This window comes from Bactrocera latifrons, unplaced genomic scaffold (assembly GCF_001853355.1).
Source record: "Bactrocera latifrons isolate USDA-ARS-PBARC rearing strain unplaced genomic scaffold, ASM185335v1 scaffold_86, whole genome shotgun sequence".
NCBI lineage: Eukaryota > Metazoa > Arthropoda > Insecta > Diptera > Tephritidae > Bactrocera > Bactrocera latifrons.
The window spans coordinates 476,636-494,438 of NW_017537556.1; the positions used below are offsets into that span (position 1 = coordinate 476,636).

Sequence of the window (17,803 nt, forward strand, 5' to 3'; positions counted from 1 at the left end):
ACACTTCTCAGCGACGAGATTTCAATATGTACAGGGTACATATACATATTTATATAGAAATAAATGTTTATGTTTTATATTAGAATGTGAGCGATCAGTTTTTGTTTCAGTATTCTTCTATATATGTAAATGAACATCTGGCAAAACTAAAGCCGGTACCATAAGTATTATCATATCTATATGGTATTGGATATGTTTGCTTATTGGTAGGTATTAGTCTCAAGTGCAAACAGCAATTACTTTTTAGACTTAATAAGTTCCACAACAAATCAAGAGTCATATAATTATTTTAGAGCACATTTATATATTATATATATTTATATAGGTATTTTGTCAAAAATTATTAAATTATTTTTGTAAGTAATATTAACGTGGGCACATGGCGTGTTTGCCACCATCGATCGGCAGGGTTGCGCCCGTTATGAAGCTTGAACTGTCACTAGCAAGGAAAATAATGGCATCAGCCACTTCCTTCGGTTCGCCGACGCGACCCAGTGCATGCGTCGACTTCGAGTGCTCCAAATATTTAGCATAATCTGCTTCCGACATCCCTAAGCGCTTATGGAACCCTGTTATGATAACTCCAGGATTTACCGCATTCACACGTACGTTTTTCGGCGCCAAATCCAAGGCGATACATCTGGTGAATTGATCCAATGCCGCTTTGGAAGTGCAGTAGACCGAAATATTAGGGAACGAACGCAATCCTGCTACGCTGGAGACATTCACGATATTACCTTGTGTCTTCACGAGATGAGGTGCGGCATATTTGGTGAGCAGGAAGACCGAACGCACATTTGTATTCATCACACGATCAAATTGCTCGACGTCAATATCCAGGATTGAATCCGTTTCACCAAAACCGGCGTTATTCACCAACACGTCCAACTGTCCGAACTTGTCAATTGTTTTCTTAATAATCTTCTCAGCGTCTGCCGTAACATCGGCGGCGATGAGTAATAGTTCCACTTTGCTGTTGGCAGCTTTACAGGCAGCTTCGGTAGCTTTTAAGTTCTCTACATTTCGCCCTGTGATCACCACTTTGGAACCGTGCTGGGCAAAGGCCTTAGCTGCGGCGGCTCCGATGCCAGAACTCGCTCCGGTTACAATAACAACTTTACCAGCTAAACTCATTGCGATCTATTCAAGCTCACTGCGTTGTAACAACTGCATTGCTWTGTTTAACACGGCTATTTAAATACACACAAAGTGGTTTGCTATTTCACCACTAATAATCCCATACTCTTTTGCATTGATAAGATAGAGAGTGTTTTAAGTCAGTAGCACTTGACATAGTTTTCCATAAATGAATATTATAAAAATATTATAATATATTTATACGAAGTCTAAAACTCGACGAGTATTTGATGTAAACTGGAGAATTCGCAAAGAACTTGCATGGGTATAGAATGAGGTATTGACGTCTCATATACTCACAGAGAAGATATTTTATTTTTTTAGCGTTCTATCTCGAAGAGGGAAATGTTTGCAAAGAGAGATGATCTCTTATTAGCTTTTTCGTTTATTTATGTTCTTTAGAAATAGTAAAGAATGACTGCACTACTTGGAAATTAATATTCATATCATGGGGAGCACTTGAGGACCGAAGCATAATATATTATTCTAATGTATTGTGAAGAGAAAGATATATCTTTAATATTGTCTCTGATAACTCTTAGACAGATATAAGAATATGTATAACTGTCATGTCATTGGAACTAAATGAACATTTACTTTGAACTGACAACTATATAAACTCTTAAAGGGATGTCCAACTGTAATGTCATTGGAAATGAGAGAGCAATTTACCTACCCGACTTTGACAGTTGAATGGATTGGGTACTTTCTTTTGATCAGTTCTGGTAATGGATTGGGTACTTTCTTTTGATCAGTTCTGGTCGTTATTTTCGATTACTTTTTTCAATCTCATCAGTTATTGACAGTAAAATGTAGAATCAATCGTTCGACCAGGCTGGAGCTGTTCATAGTGGATGATTCCTTTCCAATTTCATCAAACACTCAGTATAATCTTTCGAGGCGTCAAGAGGCTTCAGAAATTGTTTGATTTCATTTCGTATCAACAAAGAATCGCAGATGTTAATTCGGTCCATTAAATTTTTCAGATACAATCCATGTGGTCCTCATAAATCGAGCTTCTTTTTATAGCCAGCCTTTTTAAAATGGTTCAAAACTGTTTGACGATGAATGTTAAGTTCTTTGGCGCTGTTATGCCTGCTTATGTGACGGGCCTGGTCAATCTTTTCCATCATTTCTCCGACTTTTTCAGCGATAGGTCGATAAAAAGTAGGTACATCTTTCACGTCGAAATTTCCAGAACGAAAGCGAGCGACTGATACAACATCGTCTCCGTAAACAAAATTTTAAATTCCATTGGTGGCTTGCGTGGCATTCTTCCCTTTTTTTATACAAAAATTTCAAAATATAGCGCATTTCTTCATCATTTTCAATTTAATTTTTGAAGAGCTGTAACTTTTTTTCAACTTCTCCGAATTTAATTTTTTGGTCAAAAGAAGCTTAAAATCTCCCCTTTCCAACACTGTTTGATATGACACAATGTGATTGGTAGCACTGGATATATACGACTGCAACGATGTCAATTGACAAAATACGAAAAGACTTTTTCGACTACCCGACATAGTTCGCACATTGGCTGGTAAACACGCTATAAAGTCTGACAAAAACACTTTTCGCCGAATATTCGATATTTGGGGACTTGAAAACTTATCGATAAATTATAAACCTGAGAGGGCATACTTTAAAGGCACTATTTACGTAATGGTTAATTTCAATTTATACGCTATAAACTGAAAGATTTAAAGAATATATGATGATATGTAAAAAGTAGTAGTGGCTGTATCTGGTGAGCTTCACCCACTTTTAGGACAGTTTATAAAAAAATCTCAGAATAATATTGTTACGTAGCAAATTTGGAATAAATTGGTCGAGTAATTTCTGGGATATATGAATTCAACTAAGGTGGTCACGTCAATTGTCAAATTTTGACACCAGTTCCTACGAGACTTTTTTGTTTCATGTGATATGTGAAATTACTATAACATATAGCTGCATATATGGTAAAAAATCTCCTATCAAAATTTAGTTTTTGTAACGAAAACTTTTTTTATTTGTGATGAGTACCATAAATTCGGTGCAGTAGAAGTTAAAGTTATTTTTATTTAACTTAATTTCGGCTTAGTTATGCAAGGTTATAAGTTAAAGGTATTTTGTGGGCGTGGCAGTGATCTGGTTTCGGTTAATCTACAATACTTTTAACTATCTTCTACAATACCTACTTTTTTGGTACTTCAAGATGGTATGTCAAGATGGTATGTCAAGATATCTACATTCTTACTTTGCATGAAAGTACAGACGGACGAACAGATAGAACGGAACTCAACTTGTCTCGCCATGCTGATTACTGATGTATACATAAATAATTATATATCTATATCTCCATTAGTTTTAAGTTCTACAAACTACCGTTAGATTAACCAAAATATAAACACTGAAGCAATATCTTGCGAGAGTACGCAAATTTAATCACACTGCTGCATAAGACTTTTCATTTCATGACCTATACAATTTCGCTTTGTACCATATCAGCAACACAATATTTACATTTTCTGAGCGTTGCTCCGCTCAGTTTTCTTTCCAAAACTAGGTGGCTCTCAGAAAAGCCATTGGCAAGGCATATTCGTTGAAAATTTCTCCGCTAAGTTTTAACAGATGCATTTTAACATAGAATTGCTTTTATTTTGTATGAGATTGTGAGAGAAAATTTCTCAGCTGTTAATAGCGCGTAAAATATAATCGGATTTTTAGAAATTCTTTAACAAAAATTTAACTTGATAATTTTCGTAGCAAATCAAAAGACATTATTTTAAATCATATTTTTTATTTATTTTTATATATCTATCTATTCTAAGGAAAATTAACGCGGGCACATGGCATGTCTGCCACCATCGATCGGCAGAGTTGCGCCCGTAAGTAAGTTCGAACTGTCACTAGCTAGAAAAATAATGGCATCAGCAAAATCCTTAACATCGCCGACGCGACCCAGCGCATGTGTGGATTGGAATGGTCCAAATGTAACATAATTAACATAAACTTTTTCCGATATGCCAAAACCCTGATAGAATTTTGCAACAATCATGCCAGGATTTTCGGCATTCACACGCACATTTTTCGGAGCCAAATCCAAGGCGATACAACTGGTAAATTAATCCAATGTTGCCTTAGACGTGCCGAAAGGAAAAGGTTTGCACGCAATCCTACGATACTGGAGACATTCACGATATTTTCTTGGGTCTTCACGAGATGTAGTGCGGCGTATTTAGTGAGCAGGAAGACCGAACGTAAATTTGTATTCATAACGCGATCAAATTGATCGACATTAATATCCAAAATTGAACCTCCTTCACCAAAACCGGCATTATTCAGCAACACGTCCAAATGTCCGAACTTGTCAATTGTTGTTTTGATAATCTTCTCGGCGTCTGTCGTTACATCGGCGGTGATGAGTAGTAGTTCGACTTTGCTGTTGGCTGCTTTACAGGCAGCTTCCGTAGATTTCAAGTTAGCTTCGTTCCGTCCTGTGAGAACCACTTTGGAACATTGCTTGGTGAATTCCTCAGCTGTGGCGGCACCAGTGGCGGAGCATGCTCCGGTTACAATTACAACTTTGCCCACTAAACTCATGGTGATCTACATATTCGAACTCACTGCGTTGTAACAACTGAACTGCTGTGTCTAAATCGGTTATTTATATACCAACAAATAGACTTGATGTTGACTTGCTATTTCACCACTAATAATTTAATATTTTTGGGCTCGTTGATAAGATAAATATTGAGCGGGTGCATAAAATGTCACACCTCACACCTTTTTGGTCAGCTGCACTATTTCGAAGTACTATAGTATATGTTCATATCTTGATCAGACTCTGATACGGAAAATACCAATAAATCATATCGTTTAACAAGTATAAAATTGTTAAATTAGTAAGTAAGGAATGTCTAAATCGGTTATAACCGAACATTTTATACCGTACCATTTGCATAAATTAAAGCCGGAGAAGTAAAGAAGCGGTAATCTCGGGTGTAACTGAATATTTTGTACCTTCGCAATTTGGAAAGTACAAAATATTGTAATAAAATATGTTTCGAAAGAACTCAACATTCTTCGATCAACGAAAGGATGAAAAGATTACAATCAAATTTGGTATTTTAATAATTTGTATATTTGATCATACGCTTACTTAGTTTCATTATTTGCTGGTTCGAAATATGCATATTAAAATCAAGCTAATTAACTCACATGATATATGTGTTTGTGTTATAAACAATACCAAAGGCGCTGCATTTTATATAATATACTGGGCATGTGAGAAAGTTGTTAAGTAAAAAATCGAAAGTCACTATGGCAACGGGTGATTCAAGTATAGGTAGTTTTTTCTATTCAATGACTGGCGCATTATACGTCGAGATCTTAAATTGAAAGAGTACAAAATTACTTATGCAGAATTGAAGGCGCTCGGCTTTCCCAAGCTATATTGCTTCGCTCTATGCGCTCTTGAAAAGTTCCAAGAACTTGAACACGAGTATTTTTCCAGCCAAGTTTTGCGGCAGCGGCTAACAATTCCAGCGATGTTCCAATTCTGGATCAATGGGTATGTAAATAACCAAAATTACCGTATTTGCGACGAAGAGCAACCAGAAGTGATTCAAGAGCTGCTATTTCTTCAAGGAAAAACAATGCTTTGCTGTGGTTTGTGGGTCGGTGGAATCATCGGTCTATATTTCTACAAATACTATGCCGCTGCAAACGTAACCGCTATCGCGCCATATTAACCGGCTAGTTGATGCCTTAAATTGAAGTCCGCGATCTCGGCGACACTTGGTTTCAACAAAACTGCACCAAAACATCGCTTCAATCAATGGATTTATTGAGTGAACACTTCGGTGAGTAGATACCTTCACATTTTGGGCCTGTCAATTGGCCACCAAGATCGTGTGATATCACATTGCAACTTTTTTACACTTTTACACACTTTTTCTTGCGACGATATGTAAAGTCTAAAGTCTATGCGGACAATGTCGCATTGATTCAGGCCAGTCACTAGTCGAAATGCGAAAATAAATAATAGTGTGATAAGTATTTGTTTACTTAAGACTTGATTTAACGATTTCATATCAACTTATTATTTAAGTTTATCAGTATTACCATAAAAAAATTAGAAATTGAACACCAATTATTTATGTACCGTTTTTTCAACGTCATAAAACAAAAAAGGCATTAAAACTTAAGGCTTTAGATAACAATAATGAAAATAAAGAACTATGCAAACTGATAATTAGCGCAAATTTAACTTTACTATGGCTTACGTTAATTAAAAAAGCTCCTTAAGGGTTAGAAAGAATGGTAAATAAAGTTATGAATGTAACTACCCAGAGGGCGTCTTTTAATGAGGTGAAAGCCATAGATTTTTCTTTTTATTTTTTAGTAATTCTAACAGGCTTGATAAAAAGTTGATATAGTAAAGTCATTGAATCAAGTTTTAGATACATAAATTTCCAAATTTTTTTTTTTATTATATTGCTAACTCGATCGCTAGCGCCGGCAAGGTGGAATAGGATTCCCGCTGTTGACACTTTTGTTAATAACATTAAAATTTATTGCATTTATAATATTATCAAAATAAAATTTATAATAAAATTCTAATTTGATTGATCAAACTGTTAAAATAGAAACGCATTTATTATTATTCTACATAATTTTTATATCCTTTTCTACAGTCACATAACCATTTTAAGGCATTTTTTTTTTTATTATCATATATCTAACTGTTCTAAGAAATATTACCGTGGGCACATGACATGTCTGCCACCATCGATTGGCAGAGTGGCGCCCGTTATAAAGCTCGAACTGTCACAGGCTAAGAAAATAATGGCATCAGCCACTTCCTTCGGTTCGCCGACGCGACCCAAGGCATGCGTAGACTTTGCATGCTCCAAAAATTTAGCATCTTCCTCATCCGAGAAGCCAAGACGCTTATGGAATTCTGTCACAATCGTACCAGGATTTACCGCATTCACACGCACGTTTTTCGGAGCCAAATCTAAGGCGATACATCTAGTGAATTGATCTAGTGCTGCTTTGGAAGTACAATAGACCGAAGAAAAAGGGAACGAACGCAATCCTGCTAAGCTGGAGACATTCACTATATTACCTTGGGTCTTCACGAGATGTGGTGCGGCGTATTTAGTGAGCAGGAAGACCGAACGTAAATTTGTATTCATGACACGATCAAATTGATCGACGTTAATATCCAAGATTGAACCCATTTCACCATAACCTGCATTATTCACCAACACATCCAACTGTCCGAACTTGTCAATTGTTCCTTTGATAATCTTCTCGGCAGCTGTCGTTACATCGGCGGTGATGAGTAGTAGTTCCACTTTGCTGTTGGCCGCTTTACAGGCTGCCTCAGTAGCCTTCAGATTTGCCTCATTTCGTCCTGTGAGCACCACTTTGGAACCTTGCTTGGCGAATTCCTCAGCTGTGGCGGCACCAATGCCGGAACTTGCTCCGGTTACAATAACAACTTTACCAGCTAAACTCATGGTAATCTATTCGAACTCGCGGCCTTTTAACAACTGAGTTGATGTGTGTAAATCGGTTATTTATATACCAACAAAGTGGCTTGCTATTTCACCTCAAATAGGTATGTAATGCCATATTTTTTTAGCTCAATGATAAGATAAATAATGAGCGCGTGCATATAAAAGTGCCACACATACAAACTTTTTGATCAGCTGCGCTCTTTCTTGTATATTATATTCACATCCACACTAATTTGTTTTAATAAATTGTGAAAGTAAAAATCAAATTTTATCTCTAACAACTCTTGTTAATAAACTGCTTATGTGGCTGATTAAAATCAAGTGATGAACGCTTTGCCTCTAGTAGATACTTATTAAACGATTTGACAGTTTGCGCGCTTGATTTATACTTTTTTGTCGCCAAAAATTAGCGAGAGATTAAAATTTGTATAACTCTCATGCCATTAGAAGTTGAGAGCGTAAATTAACATTTTGTTTATTCTGGCAGCGAAATAAAATGTTAATTATCAACTTTCAATGGAATATGTTGGATATTCTTCCATTGCTGTTAGCTCCAATGAAGCAAAAAGATGTTAGCAGCAGTGTAGAGCAGCAGAATGAAACTAACAGCAAGACCAAGGTTATCGGTCCAGATCGATAAACATATATATAACATATTAATTTAATTTCTTTATAATATAATTGATATGATCTAATATATACAGTATAAAGTCAAGCCGCAGTTCGAAAAAACAATAGAAATTTTGGACTGCTTTCATGTAATTTTACATTTACACATAGGTTAATCTAATCTGGTAAGCCATGTTGAACGAGGCCTCTGCAATCGCAGAAAACTGTTAGCAATATCAAATTCACATTCGACCTGGTTCATGAGGCAGCTTCCATTGGAATGATTAAGCTTTGATTTTCATGTCTTAACCATAAATCCATGATTCATCACCAGTTATTACTCTATGGAGCAAATCTGTTTCATCGCGAACTGAGTCCAGCATATTTTGACCAATGTCAATGCGGCGCTACTTTTAGTCGAAATTGAGCAATTTTTGCAACAAAACAGAAGGCGAACAAATACGTTCCCAAGCAAAAGAGCTGTCAAAATGAACTAAACATTCAAAAATGACTAACCTGTTCAGCAAAAAAACAATATAAACTCGAAAAAACATACCTAAACCTCTTACGCACAGTTTTCTATTAACAACTACAAGCTAAATGCCTCTCAGTGCGAGAGAACGATATTAAAGCGTGTGTGGTGGTAATTTCACCGAAAAGTGTGAACAGATACATATATACATATGTACATATGTATGTAGATATACTTACATGTAAATAATTGTTTACTCTGGTGTCAGATAGTGAGCAATAAGGTTTTGCTTCATTAATTTTCTTTTTAAACCAACAGGTGTCAGAAAGTCAACCCCACGGCGCCCTTTATAAAGCTCTTATCTAGCATTGAATTATTTTCTTTCTTTGATGTAAAATTTCTTCTCTCCAAAAAAAAGTTTTAATAACTTCTGAGTTACGAGTCTAGTATTTTCCAGAAGTAACTATAATTTATGCGAAGTTTTATATTAAAAAATAATAATGTTTATGTTCTCATTTTAAAAAAAGTGCTTAGGTAATTGAGCCATTCACAATGGTAGATCTGCTCTAGATTGCGTTAACTTGGTAGCATTGAAAATAGCCGATATTTATTGCGGTAACCACACTCGCTGTTGTATCAACTCGATAACTTTGTTATTGCTTTCACATGTATATTTTTTGACAAGAAAACTGCGGGCAAAAATAGCGAGTAGAGAAATAATGATGAATACTCACAGCGGTGAAATGTTACCTTTTTTACTTTATCTCTCAAAGCCAGAAATAATAATATGAGCAAGAATTGTAAGACATCGCTCATAATTTTAAAATTCTTAATTTATTTTTCTAAATCTATGTCGTCTCCCTCAAAGTAGTCTTTCTTTACCACAAAACATTTGTGCCAACGTTTTTTCTAATCTTCGAAACAGTTGCTAAAGTCAGTTTTTGGAACAGCCTTCAATTGAATCAAAACGGTTTCCCAGGAGCGATAGTTTAAGTATGCTGGGTAGTTAGAAGTCACACGGAGCTGAATCAGACAAATACGCTGCTTGCAGTACGACAATTTGTAAAAAAAATTGTGGAAAAAGTCTCGAAAAATCAATGCAGCATGCAACCGTGTTGCAAAAAGCAAGAGTAGTCGGCCCATATTTTCGGCCTCTATTAAGAAAACCTTCGCGCAAACGACGCACAACACTCCAATTGTATTCCTTGTTGACAGTTAGGCTGGTCGGAAGGAATTCGGAGTCCCCCAAACCTTTTAATTTTTACCTGATTTGTCGTGATTTTTTCGGCTTTGGCTCACCTTTGCTACGATATTCGGCGGATTGATTGTCTGTGTCCGGATCGCAAGTATAGACAATATATACGCTTCACGACATCCCGGTAAACGAGATGCTGTTTTTCGAAAAAAAAATAAAAATATTGATTTTGGAACCAATCATGATTTAACTTTCTTAAGACCAAAAAATCTTTCAACATAATTTTCTCCGCTACTAAAATTATGCAAATAAGATCTATAACTGTTAATGGTCGACGCTCAAGCACCAATTCCTCTTCTTTTAGTCACATGTTGTTCAGTTGTGGTCGATGCCCGTTTTGGTCGTCGTCGCCGTCAACGCATTCTCGACCCTCTTTCAATAATTTATACCAATCAGAAACACTTTCCAGCGACAAAGAATTATCACCGAAGACCTGTTCCAACATTCTGAAGGTTTCGGCAACAGCAATTTGATTCCGAACCCTCAATTTATTCAGCAACCAAAATATAATGGATGTTCTTTGTAAAATACTAATATTACTCATCGCAAAAATCGCCGAATGCACTTTATGTCCTTCAGAAAGACGATTGTATACTACACACTAATGAATATTTTGATGTGACAATTAACACAGATATCCCTGGCAGTCATATCATGGCTCGCGGAGAATCACGATCCATTAGATTATTTTAATAAATTATAAAATTAAAAGCATACTTTAATTGGATCTCAAAATATAAAATTATGTCTGATCATAATATTTTGGCGCTAAAGTTTCTCGTGTGTTTTGGTCTGCTGCATATGTTTCCTTCAGCTACTTTGGTTATTGGCGGTTTCTTACTAATTTTCTATCTCAATCTTCTTCATATCTACCTCGAGTTCGTCAATCCATCTTGATCCTGGTCCTCCACTGTGCTTTAGTGGTGAAGACTATGGTCTCTACAATTGTTTTCTATACTCTCTTGTTGTACATTCTCGTTGATCCAGCTATAGGTTCCACTTTATATGCCAATTGTGAAAAAGTGGGTAAAAAGGAATTCCACGTGTTGATAAAATATTGCTTTTTGTAGTAAAATATCTAGTGGAGTGAAAAAATGGCTTGATGACGAGTTTCGGCCAGTGCTCGAGGAAAATCAACCATCAAGTGGTGGTATATTAAGTTTAGGCTAAGTAAATTAGACACCGACGACGATGAACGCAATGGACGTTCAAAAGAGATTGCTACGGAAGAAAAAATCAAAAAAGTCCAAAAGAAATTTGGGAGGACCGAAAAGTGTAGTTGTTCGAGATAGCAGAAATTTTGAAGATGTCGACTAATTGTGTTCATTATACTATTCACGAATATTTGGGGATAAGAAAGCTCTGTACAAAGTGGGTGTCGCGTGGGCTCACTCTTGAACAAAAACAATGATGAGTTGGTGATTCGGAGTAATATGTGGAGATGCTCAAGCGTAATAAATCCGATTTTTTTCGTCAATATGAGACAATGGATGAAATATGGCCCATCATTTTATCCGAAGTCCAATTGACAGACATCCGATACCGGAGCAAATTTTGCACAAATATAGAAAATATTTCCTAAATATGGTGTGGTTCAGCGTTGCAATGTACTAAAATCGGTCTAGATTTTTTTCTATGATTTGACGATTGACTTGAATTATGAACTGAAAAACAATAAATAAAATTATCTGCAAGTTCTGCGCAATTTGCGCTAATGCAATTAGCCAGAAAGTTCGGATTTGTGAAAGAGCCTTTGGCTTGTTTTGATAACGCCCTGTTGTTCACTCACACATTAATGGTGCCGCAGCCATCGAATTCTTCAAACCAGTCCCTCAGGTTTGTTCCCAAAAACTTAAGAGGTTCATGAAAGGATCCGGGATGCTACGATTCCAAAGCTAGAAACTGCATCGTAGGAGAAACTAAACAAGATCAACAAAAATGTAATTTTTTGGCGCTTTGAGAATTGGAAAAAAAAAAAAAAACGCTGGAGTAATCACTCTGAAGAAATATAAAATGCGCGAAACTTTTTGATAAGATCTCAAACCAAATTTGTGATTTTCAACTTTCCCTTTCCGTTGCAACTGAATGAATTTGGTCTAGCTTTTTTTATTATTGTACAATAATTTCCAATTAACTGGTGGACTTATTCTTCATAATCCCGATATGTTATATACGAGTATCCGAACATTTCATACTCGCACAATTAAGTGTCAAAAGGGTGGAAATATTTTTCGGTGTTTATAAATCCTAACCTTAAAAAATGTTGCCAAGGTTACAAAGTGTGGTCCGATCACAGTGGCGATGAAATTATAAATAAGAGAGAACATTGTAAATTCACATATCGTCACCTGAAATGCAAAATAACGTAACAACATTTTCGGAAATTTACAGTGGCATGAACGAAAAACGAAATAAAATGAAACATATATGAAGCAAAATTTTAATATTGGTTAAAACTGTTTTATATCTGAACGCAGAATCTGAAAATGTTGAACATATGTGATATTATGTATGTAATTTGAAGTAGTGAAGCGTAATCAATAACACACTAAATTTCGAATTTTTTGATGATACGTTATTTTGCATTTCAGGTGATGATATACTATTATAAGTTAATTATGAGAAATATACAGTTGAACTAAATGCATGACTGCAAATCCGTATATAAAGTCAGAGTGTCTGCTTGGAGAAGATTTAGTAAAGTGAAAGTGACAAGTAGACGTCATTACTAAAATCTGGCGAAACAGCTGGTGAATTTAAAACTGAATAGAAGTCACAAGAAAATAAATATTAATTAATTATTATTACTATTCGTTCATAAATAACATTTAAATTGTAAATCAACGCGGACACATTAATTGCCTGCCACCATCGATCGGCAGATTTGCGCCCGTTATGAAACTCGAACTGTCACTGGCTAAGAAAATAATGGCATCGGCCACTTCCTTTGCATCACCGACGCGACCCAGCGCATGTGTGGACTTTGAATGTTCCAAAAATTTAACATATTGCTCCTCCGACATGCCCAAACGCTTATGAATATCTGTAATAACTACGCCGGGATTGACAGCGTTGACACGCACATTCATCGGTGCCAAATCCAAGGCAATACATCTGGTGAATTGATCCACGGCAGCTTTGGAAGTGCAGTAGACCGAGCCATTTGCAAATGAGCGTAATCCTGTAACGCTGGAGACATTCACGATATTACCTTGGGTCTTCACGAGATGTGGTGCGGCATACCTCGTTAAAAGGAAGACGGCACGCACATTTGTATTGATAATTCTATCGAATTGTTCGACGCCCACATCCAGGATTGAACCCTTTCCATCCACACCGGCATTATTCACCAACACATCCAACTGACCGAATTTTTCAACTGCCGACTTTACAATGCGCTTCGCATCCACTGTGACATCAGCAATGATGGAGAACAGCTCGGCTTTGCTATTGGCAGCCTTACAGGTCGCTTCGGATTTGCTTCATTTCGTCCTACGAGCACTACTTTTGAACCCTGCTTGGCAAAAGCCTCCGCCGTCGCAGCGCCGATGCCCGAACTTGCTCCGGTTACAATTACAACTTTGCCAGCTAAACTCATGGCGATCTATTCGAACACACTGTGTTAAATGAACTGAGTTGATTGATTTATAAGTAAGAGCATTTTAGTTTCCTATGTCACCTTCAGCACTCAATATCAATTGATTTTTTTATATATAAAAATACAAATAATATTGGATAAGATAATGAGAGAGTATCTATCATCAACTAAGATTTAAAATAACGTAATATCGCTTTTCGTAAGTTCGCAGGCGAGTGAAGAAACGAAGTAAAATTGAGATTAGTTATTGAAACAAAATCTGAATTGTGGTTATAACTTGGTTATATGTAATACCCGGAACTTAAAATTTTGTAAATATTTGTATGTAATATGATGTTATGAATCGTAATTATTAAATGATCAATTTTGGATGTTTTGTTGATATGTTTTTTTGCATTTCAGCAGACACTGAAACCCTCGAGTGTTTTTGATACTTTAAAACTAAAATGTTTTACTTGGTACTTTGGATGGATAAAGATATTTATCTATCCTTAGTGTCACCTTGTTTGTCCGCAATAAACTCCTAAACAAAATAAAAAAATGTCGAAATAACGGAAGTGCTGAAAACACACAAATGCTCCCTCAAATCATTGCAGAGAACCGTGTAAGATTTGAACCTCTGCGATAAACTTAACGCGTGTGCTATACTTCAGAAGGTTGGCAACGGAAAAGCATGGCCGGGTGTTTTAGTAAATGCATACAGTAGTGGGCAAAGCTAAAGCAACCCCCTGGTGCACATTTTAAAGTTCCTATTTTTCTTAAAAAAGAAATTATTATTAGGTTATATGTACAATCGAACTACTAAATAATAGGCTGATTGGCTGTTATGCTATATATAGACATACAGGTCTTTTATAATACCAGACTCATTATTAATACTAACTGAAGTTTACGTCGTGCAGGACATCAACGCTTTTTACGAAAATTTAATATCTAATTCTGCATCTGATGCTTCATACAGTCTCTTAAACTGGGAAACTCTTAGATATCTCAGCAGAGTTCTAGACAGGGTCGGGCAGAGTAGGTATTGTAGCGTTTCTCTCACGTCTATTTCCCAGGACTTACACATGTGTCATCGTTAATAATGCCCATACGACTTTATGTAAAGCGATAATAAAGTTATGATCTGGGATTAGGTCAACAACCGTGCTGCAGTTACTTTGAGACCGTGTAAGTGGAAAGCTTGCGTGTTTTCATTCCGTTACCTTGTCATCTTGGTGATACTACATGTCCTTAAGTCATTCCATCTCACCCTGATCCGTCTATCCCCACTTTCGGAAATTTCGTTGTGTATCATTTTTAGTGACTTGCGTATTTTCTAAAGGCGTTCGGTAGTCGAGCGGGTGGAAAGCTCTTGTCATGTGAGATTATTGCTTTAATTGCCGCTTGACTAGCGCAGTATTGTACGTCTTTATGTCATTTGTTGCGTTAGCTGTTTCAACAGCTTTCCTGGTCTCAAAGACTTAAAAATAATCAATGAAATTATCACTTAACATCAAAAAACAAAAGAATTTCATTCGTCGGTTGGCTTCATAATGTCTATATTGATCCGATCCGATTACCCAATCGCTGACGAGGGAGCGGGTGTTCCATTGCCCGACCATGAAGAATTTCGAATAGCAATTGCCCGTCTGAAGAATAACAAAGCTTCGGAGGCCAATGGATTGCCGATCGAGCTATTCCAACACGGCGGCGAAGAGCTGACAAGGAGCATACATCAGCTTCTTTGTAGAATATGGTCGAACGGAAGCATGCCCAACGATTGGAATTGAAGTGTGCTATGCCTGATCCATAAAAAAGGAGACCCCACAATCTGCGCCAACTACCGTGGGGGTAAGCCTCCTTAACATCACGCATAAGGTTCTATTGAGCGTATTGTGTGAAAGATTAAAGCCTACCGTCAACAAACTGATTGGACCTTATCAGCGTGGCTTTAGATCTGGCAAATCAACAACCGACCAGATATTCACCATGTGCAAAATCTAGCATTAAAGGAAAACCGACACACGCCAACTCTTCGTCGATTTCAAAACCGCTTTTGAAAGCACGAAAAAAACTGCCTTTATACCGCTATATCTGAATTTTTTCTCTTTGGCTATGTAAACCGGCGATGAGCAATACTAAAAGTTCTTTCAGGATCGGGAAGGACCTCTATGAGCTGTTCGATCGAAGTTTCAGACAAGCTGCAAAGCTGAACAGGGTGGGTACAATATTCTAAAAGAGTGTACAACTGCTGGCATACGCCGATGATATCGATATCATATATATATAATATTATATTTAGATGATTCTGGTTTTTCCAGGTTGGACAAAGCAGCGAAGCAAACGGATATGGTAGTAAACGTGGATAAGCCGAATTATCTCCTGTCATCGAACAAACAGTCATCCTACATCACTGTTGACAGTCATAAAAGTCGTAGATTAATTCGTTTATCTGGCAGCTAGTAATAACACCAATAACAACGTCAGCCTCGAAATACAACGTGGAATAACACTTGCCAATGACTTCTCTCGACGAACAAAGACAAAATTCTACAAGACACTCATCATCCCTGTCCTGTTATATGGTGCAGAGACAAAGACGATGATAGTATCTGATGAGTCGGCGTTCCGAGATTTCGAGAGAAAGTTGCTTCGGAAGATTTAAGCTTTTTCGCAATGGCGAACACCACAGTCGATGGAACGATGAGCTATACCTAAGTCGAGTTCTAGTTAGTGCCGGACATAGGCATTGGAGGCATTGGAGGCATTCCAGTGTCTCTCTCATGCCAACTTCTCTGCACTTTCTGTATTATCGTCATTACATATGCCCATCCGGCTCGCAGGTGATGCCAGTAGGTTGTGACCTTTCAACAGGCCAACAGTTGTTCGGTAGTCCTTTCAAAACGACATGAGTAAAATACATGCGAGTTTTCTTAAGATGCTCTTTCACATGAACTTGGCGATCGTGCATGTACTTCCTTTTTTAAGAAAAATAATTTAAAATATATTTTAGTGGAAAATTTAAATGTTTAAGGGATCGTTTGAAATAATATCTATCAAATAATAATTACAGTCAGAAGATAGTAGTGAACTTATAGAAACTGATATCACTTTCAATTCAAAACAAAATATTAATTTTTTAGTATTTTTTTTTATATAACTAACATTTAAATTCTAAATCAACGCGGACACGTTAATTGCCTGCCACCATCGATCAGCAGATTTGCGCCCGTTATGAAACTCGAACTCTCACTGGCTAAGAAAATAATGACATCGGCCACTTCTTTTGTATCGCCGACGCGACCGATTGGATGTGTAGTCTTACAATGCTCCAAAAATTTAGCATATTGCTCCTCCGACACTCCTAAACGCTTATGAATATCTGTAACGATTACACCGGGATTCACAGCGTTGACGCGTACATTCATCGGTGCCAAATCCAAGGCCATACATCTGGCGAATTGATCCAGTGCCGCTTTAGACGTGCAATATACTGATTTACTTGTAAGTGAACGCAAACCTGCGACGCTGGAAATATTCACGATATTTCCTTGGGTCTTTACGAGATGTGGTGCGGCATACTTCGTTAAAAGGAAGACGGCACGCACATTTGTATTGATAATTCTATCGAATTGTTCGACGCCCACATCCAGTATTGAACCGTTTGCATCCACACCGGCATTATTCACCAACACATCCAACTGTGCGAATTTTTCAATTCGAGTTTATAATACGTTCCGCATCCACTGTGACGTCAGCAGCGATGGAGAGCAGCACAGCTTTGCTATTGGCAGCCTTACAGGTCGCTTCGGTAGCCTTCAGATTTGCTTCATTTCGTCCTACGAGCACTACTTTTGAACCCTGCTTGGCAAAAGCCTCCGCCGTCGCAGCGCCGATGCCCGAACTTGCTCCGGTTACAATTACAACTTTGCCAGCTAAACTCATGGCGATCTTTTCGAACACACTGTGTTAAATGAACTAAGTTGATTGACTTATAAGTGAGAGCATTTTAGTTTTCTATGTCACCTACACCAATAACTCAATATCAGTTGACTTTTTTTATATATGAAAATACAAATGTTATTGGAAAAGATAATGAGAGAGTATCTATCGTTAACTAAAATTTAAAATCACGTAACATCACATTTCAAAAGTTCGCAGGAGAGAAGAGAATTGGGGTAAAATAGAGATTAGTCATTGAAACAAAACTATAATTGTGGTTATAAATATTTGATGCCCGA

The 17,803-nt window shown here is 37.0% G+C and overlaps 2 protein-coding genes and 3 pseudogenes across 2 annotated transcripts; all 5 read right to left on the reverse strand.

The window, feature by feature from the left end:
* Positions 1 to 299: 299 nt before the first annotated feature.
* Positions 300 to 1,268, reverse strand: LOC108977241 (uncharacterized oxidoreductase TM_0325-like). Its single transcript, XM_018946844.1, has one exon. It carries the CDS (start codon positions 1,132 to 1,134, stop codon positions 367 to 369), a length of 768 nt encoding a protein of 255 aa, XP_018802389.1. The 5' UTR covers positions 1,135 to 1,268; the 3' UTR covers positions 300 to 366.
* Positions 1,269 to 3,933: 2,665 nt separating this feature from the next.
* LOC108977271 lies at positions 3,934 to 4,741 on the reverse strand (annotated as a pseudogene).
* A 1,841-nt stretch (positions 4,742 to 6,582) lies between these two features.
* Positions 6,583 to 7,983, reverse strand: LOC108977273 (uncharacterized oxidoreductase TM_0325-like). The gene has a single exon (XM_018946884.1). It carries the CDS (start codon positions 7,644 to 7,646, stop codon positions 6,879 to 6,881), a length of 768 nt encoding a protein of 255 aa, XP_018802429.1. The 5' UTR covers positions 7,647 to 7,983; the 3' UTR covers positions 6,583 to 6,878.
* Positions 7,984 to 12,766: 4,783 nt separating this feature from the next.
* LOC108977275 lies at positions 12,767 to 13,602 on the reverse strand (annotated as a pseudogene).
* Positions 13,603 to 16,741: 3,139 nt separating this feature from the next.
* LOC108977274 lies at positions 16,742 to 17,509 on the reverse strand (annotated as a pseudogene).
* Positions 17,510 to 17,803: the final 294 nt, after the last annotated feature.

Bases quoted from the DNA above. Each gene is read 5' to 3' on its own strand.
- LOC108977273 (XM_018946884.1), bottom strand. From the start codon at position 7,646: ATGAGTTTAGCTGGTAAAGTTGTTATTGTAACCGGAGCAAGTTCCGGC.
- LOC108977241 (XM_018946844.1), bottom strand. From the start codon at position 1,134: ATGAGTTTAGCTGGTAAAGTTGTTATTGTAACCGGAGCGAGTTCTGGC.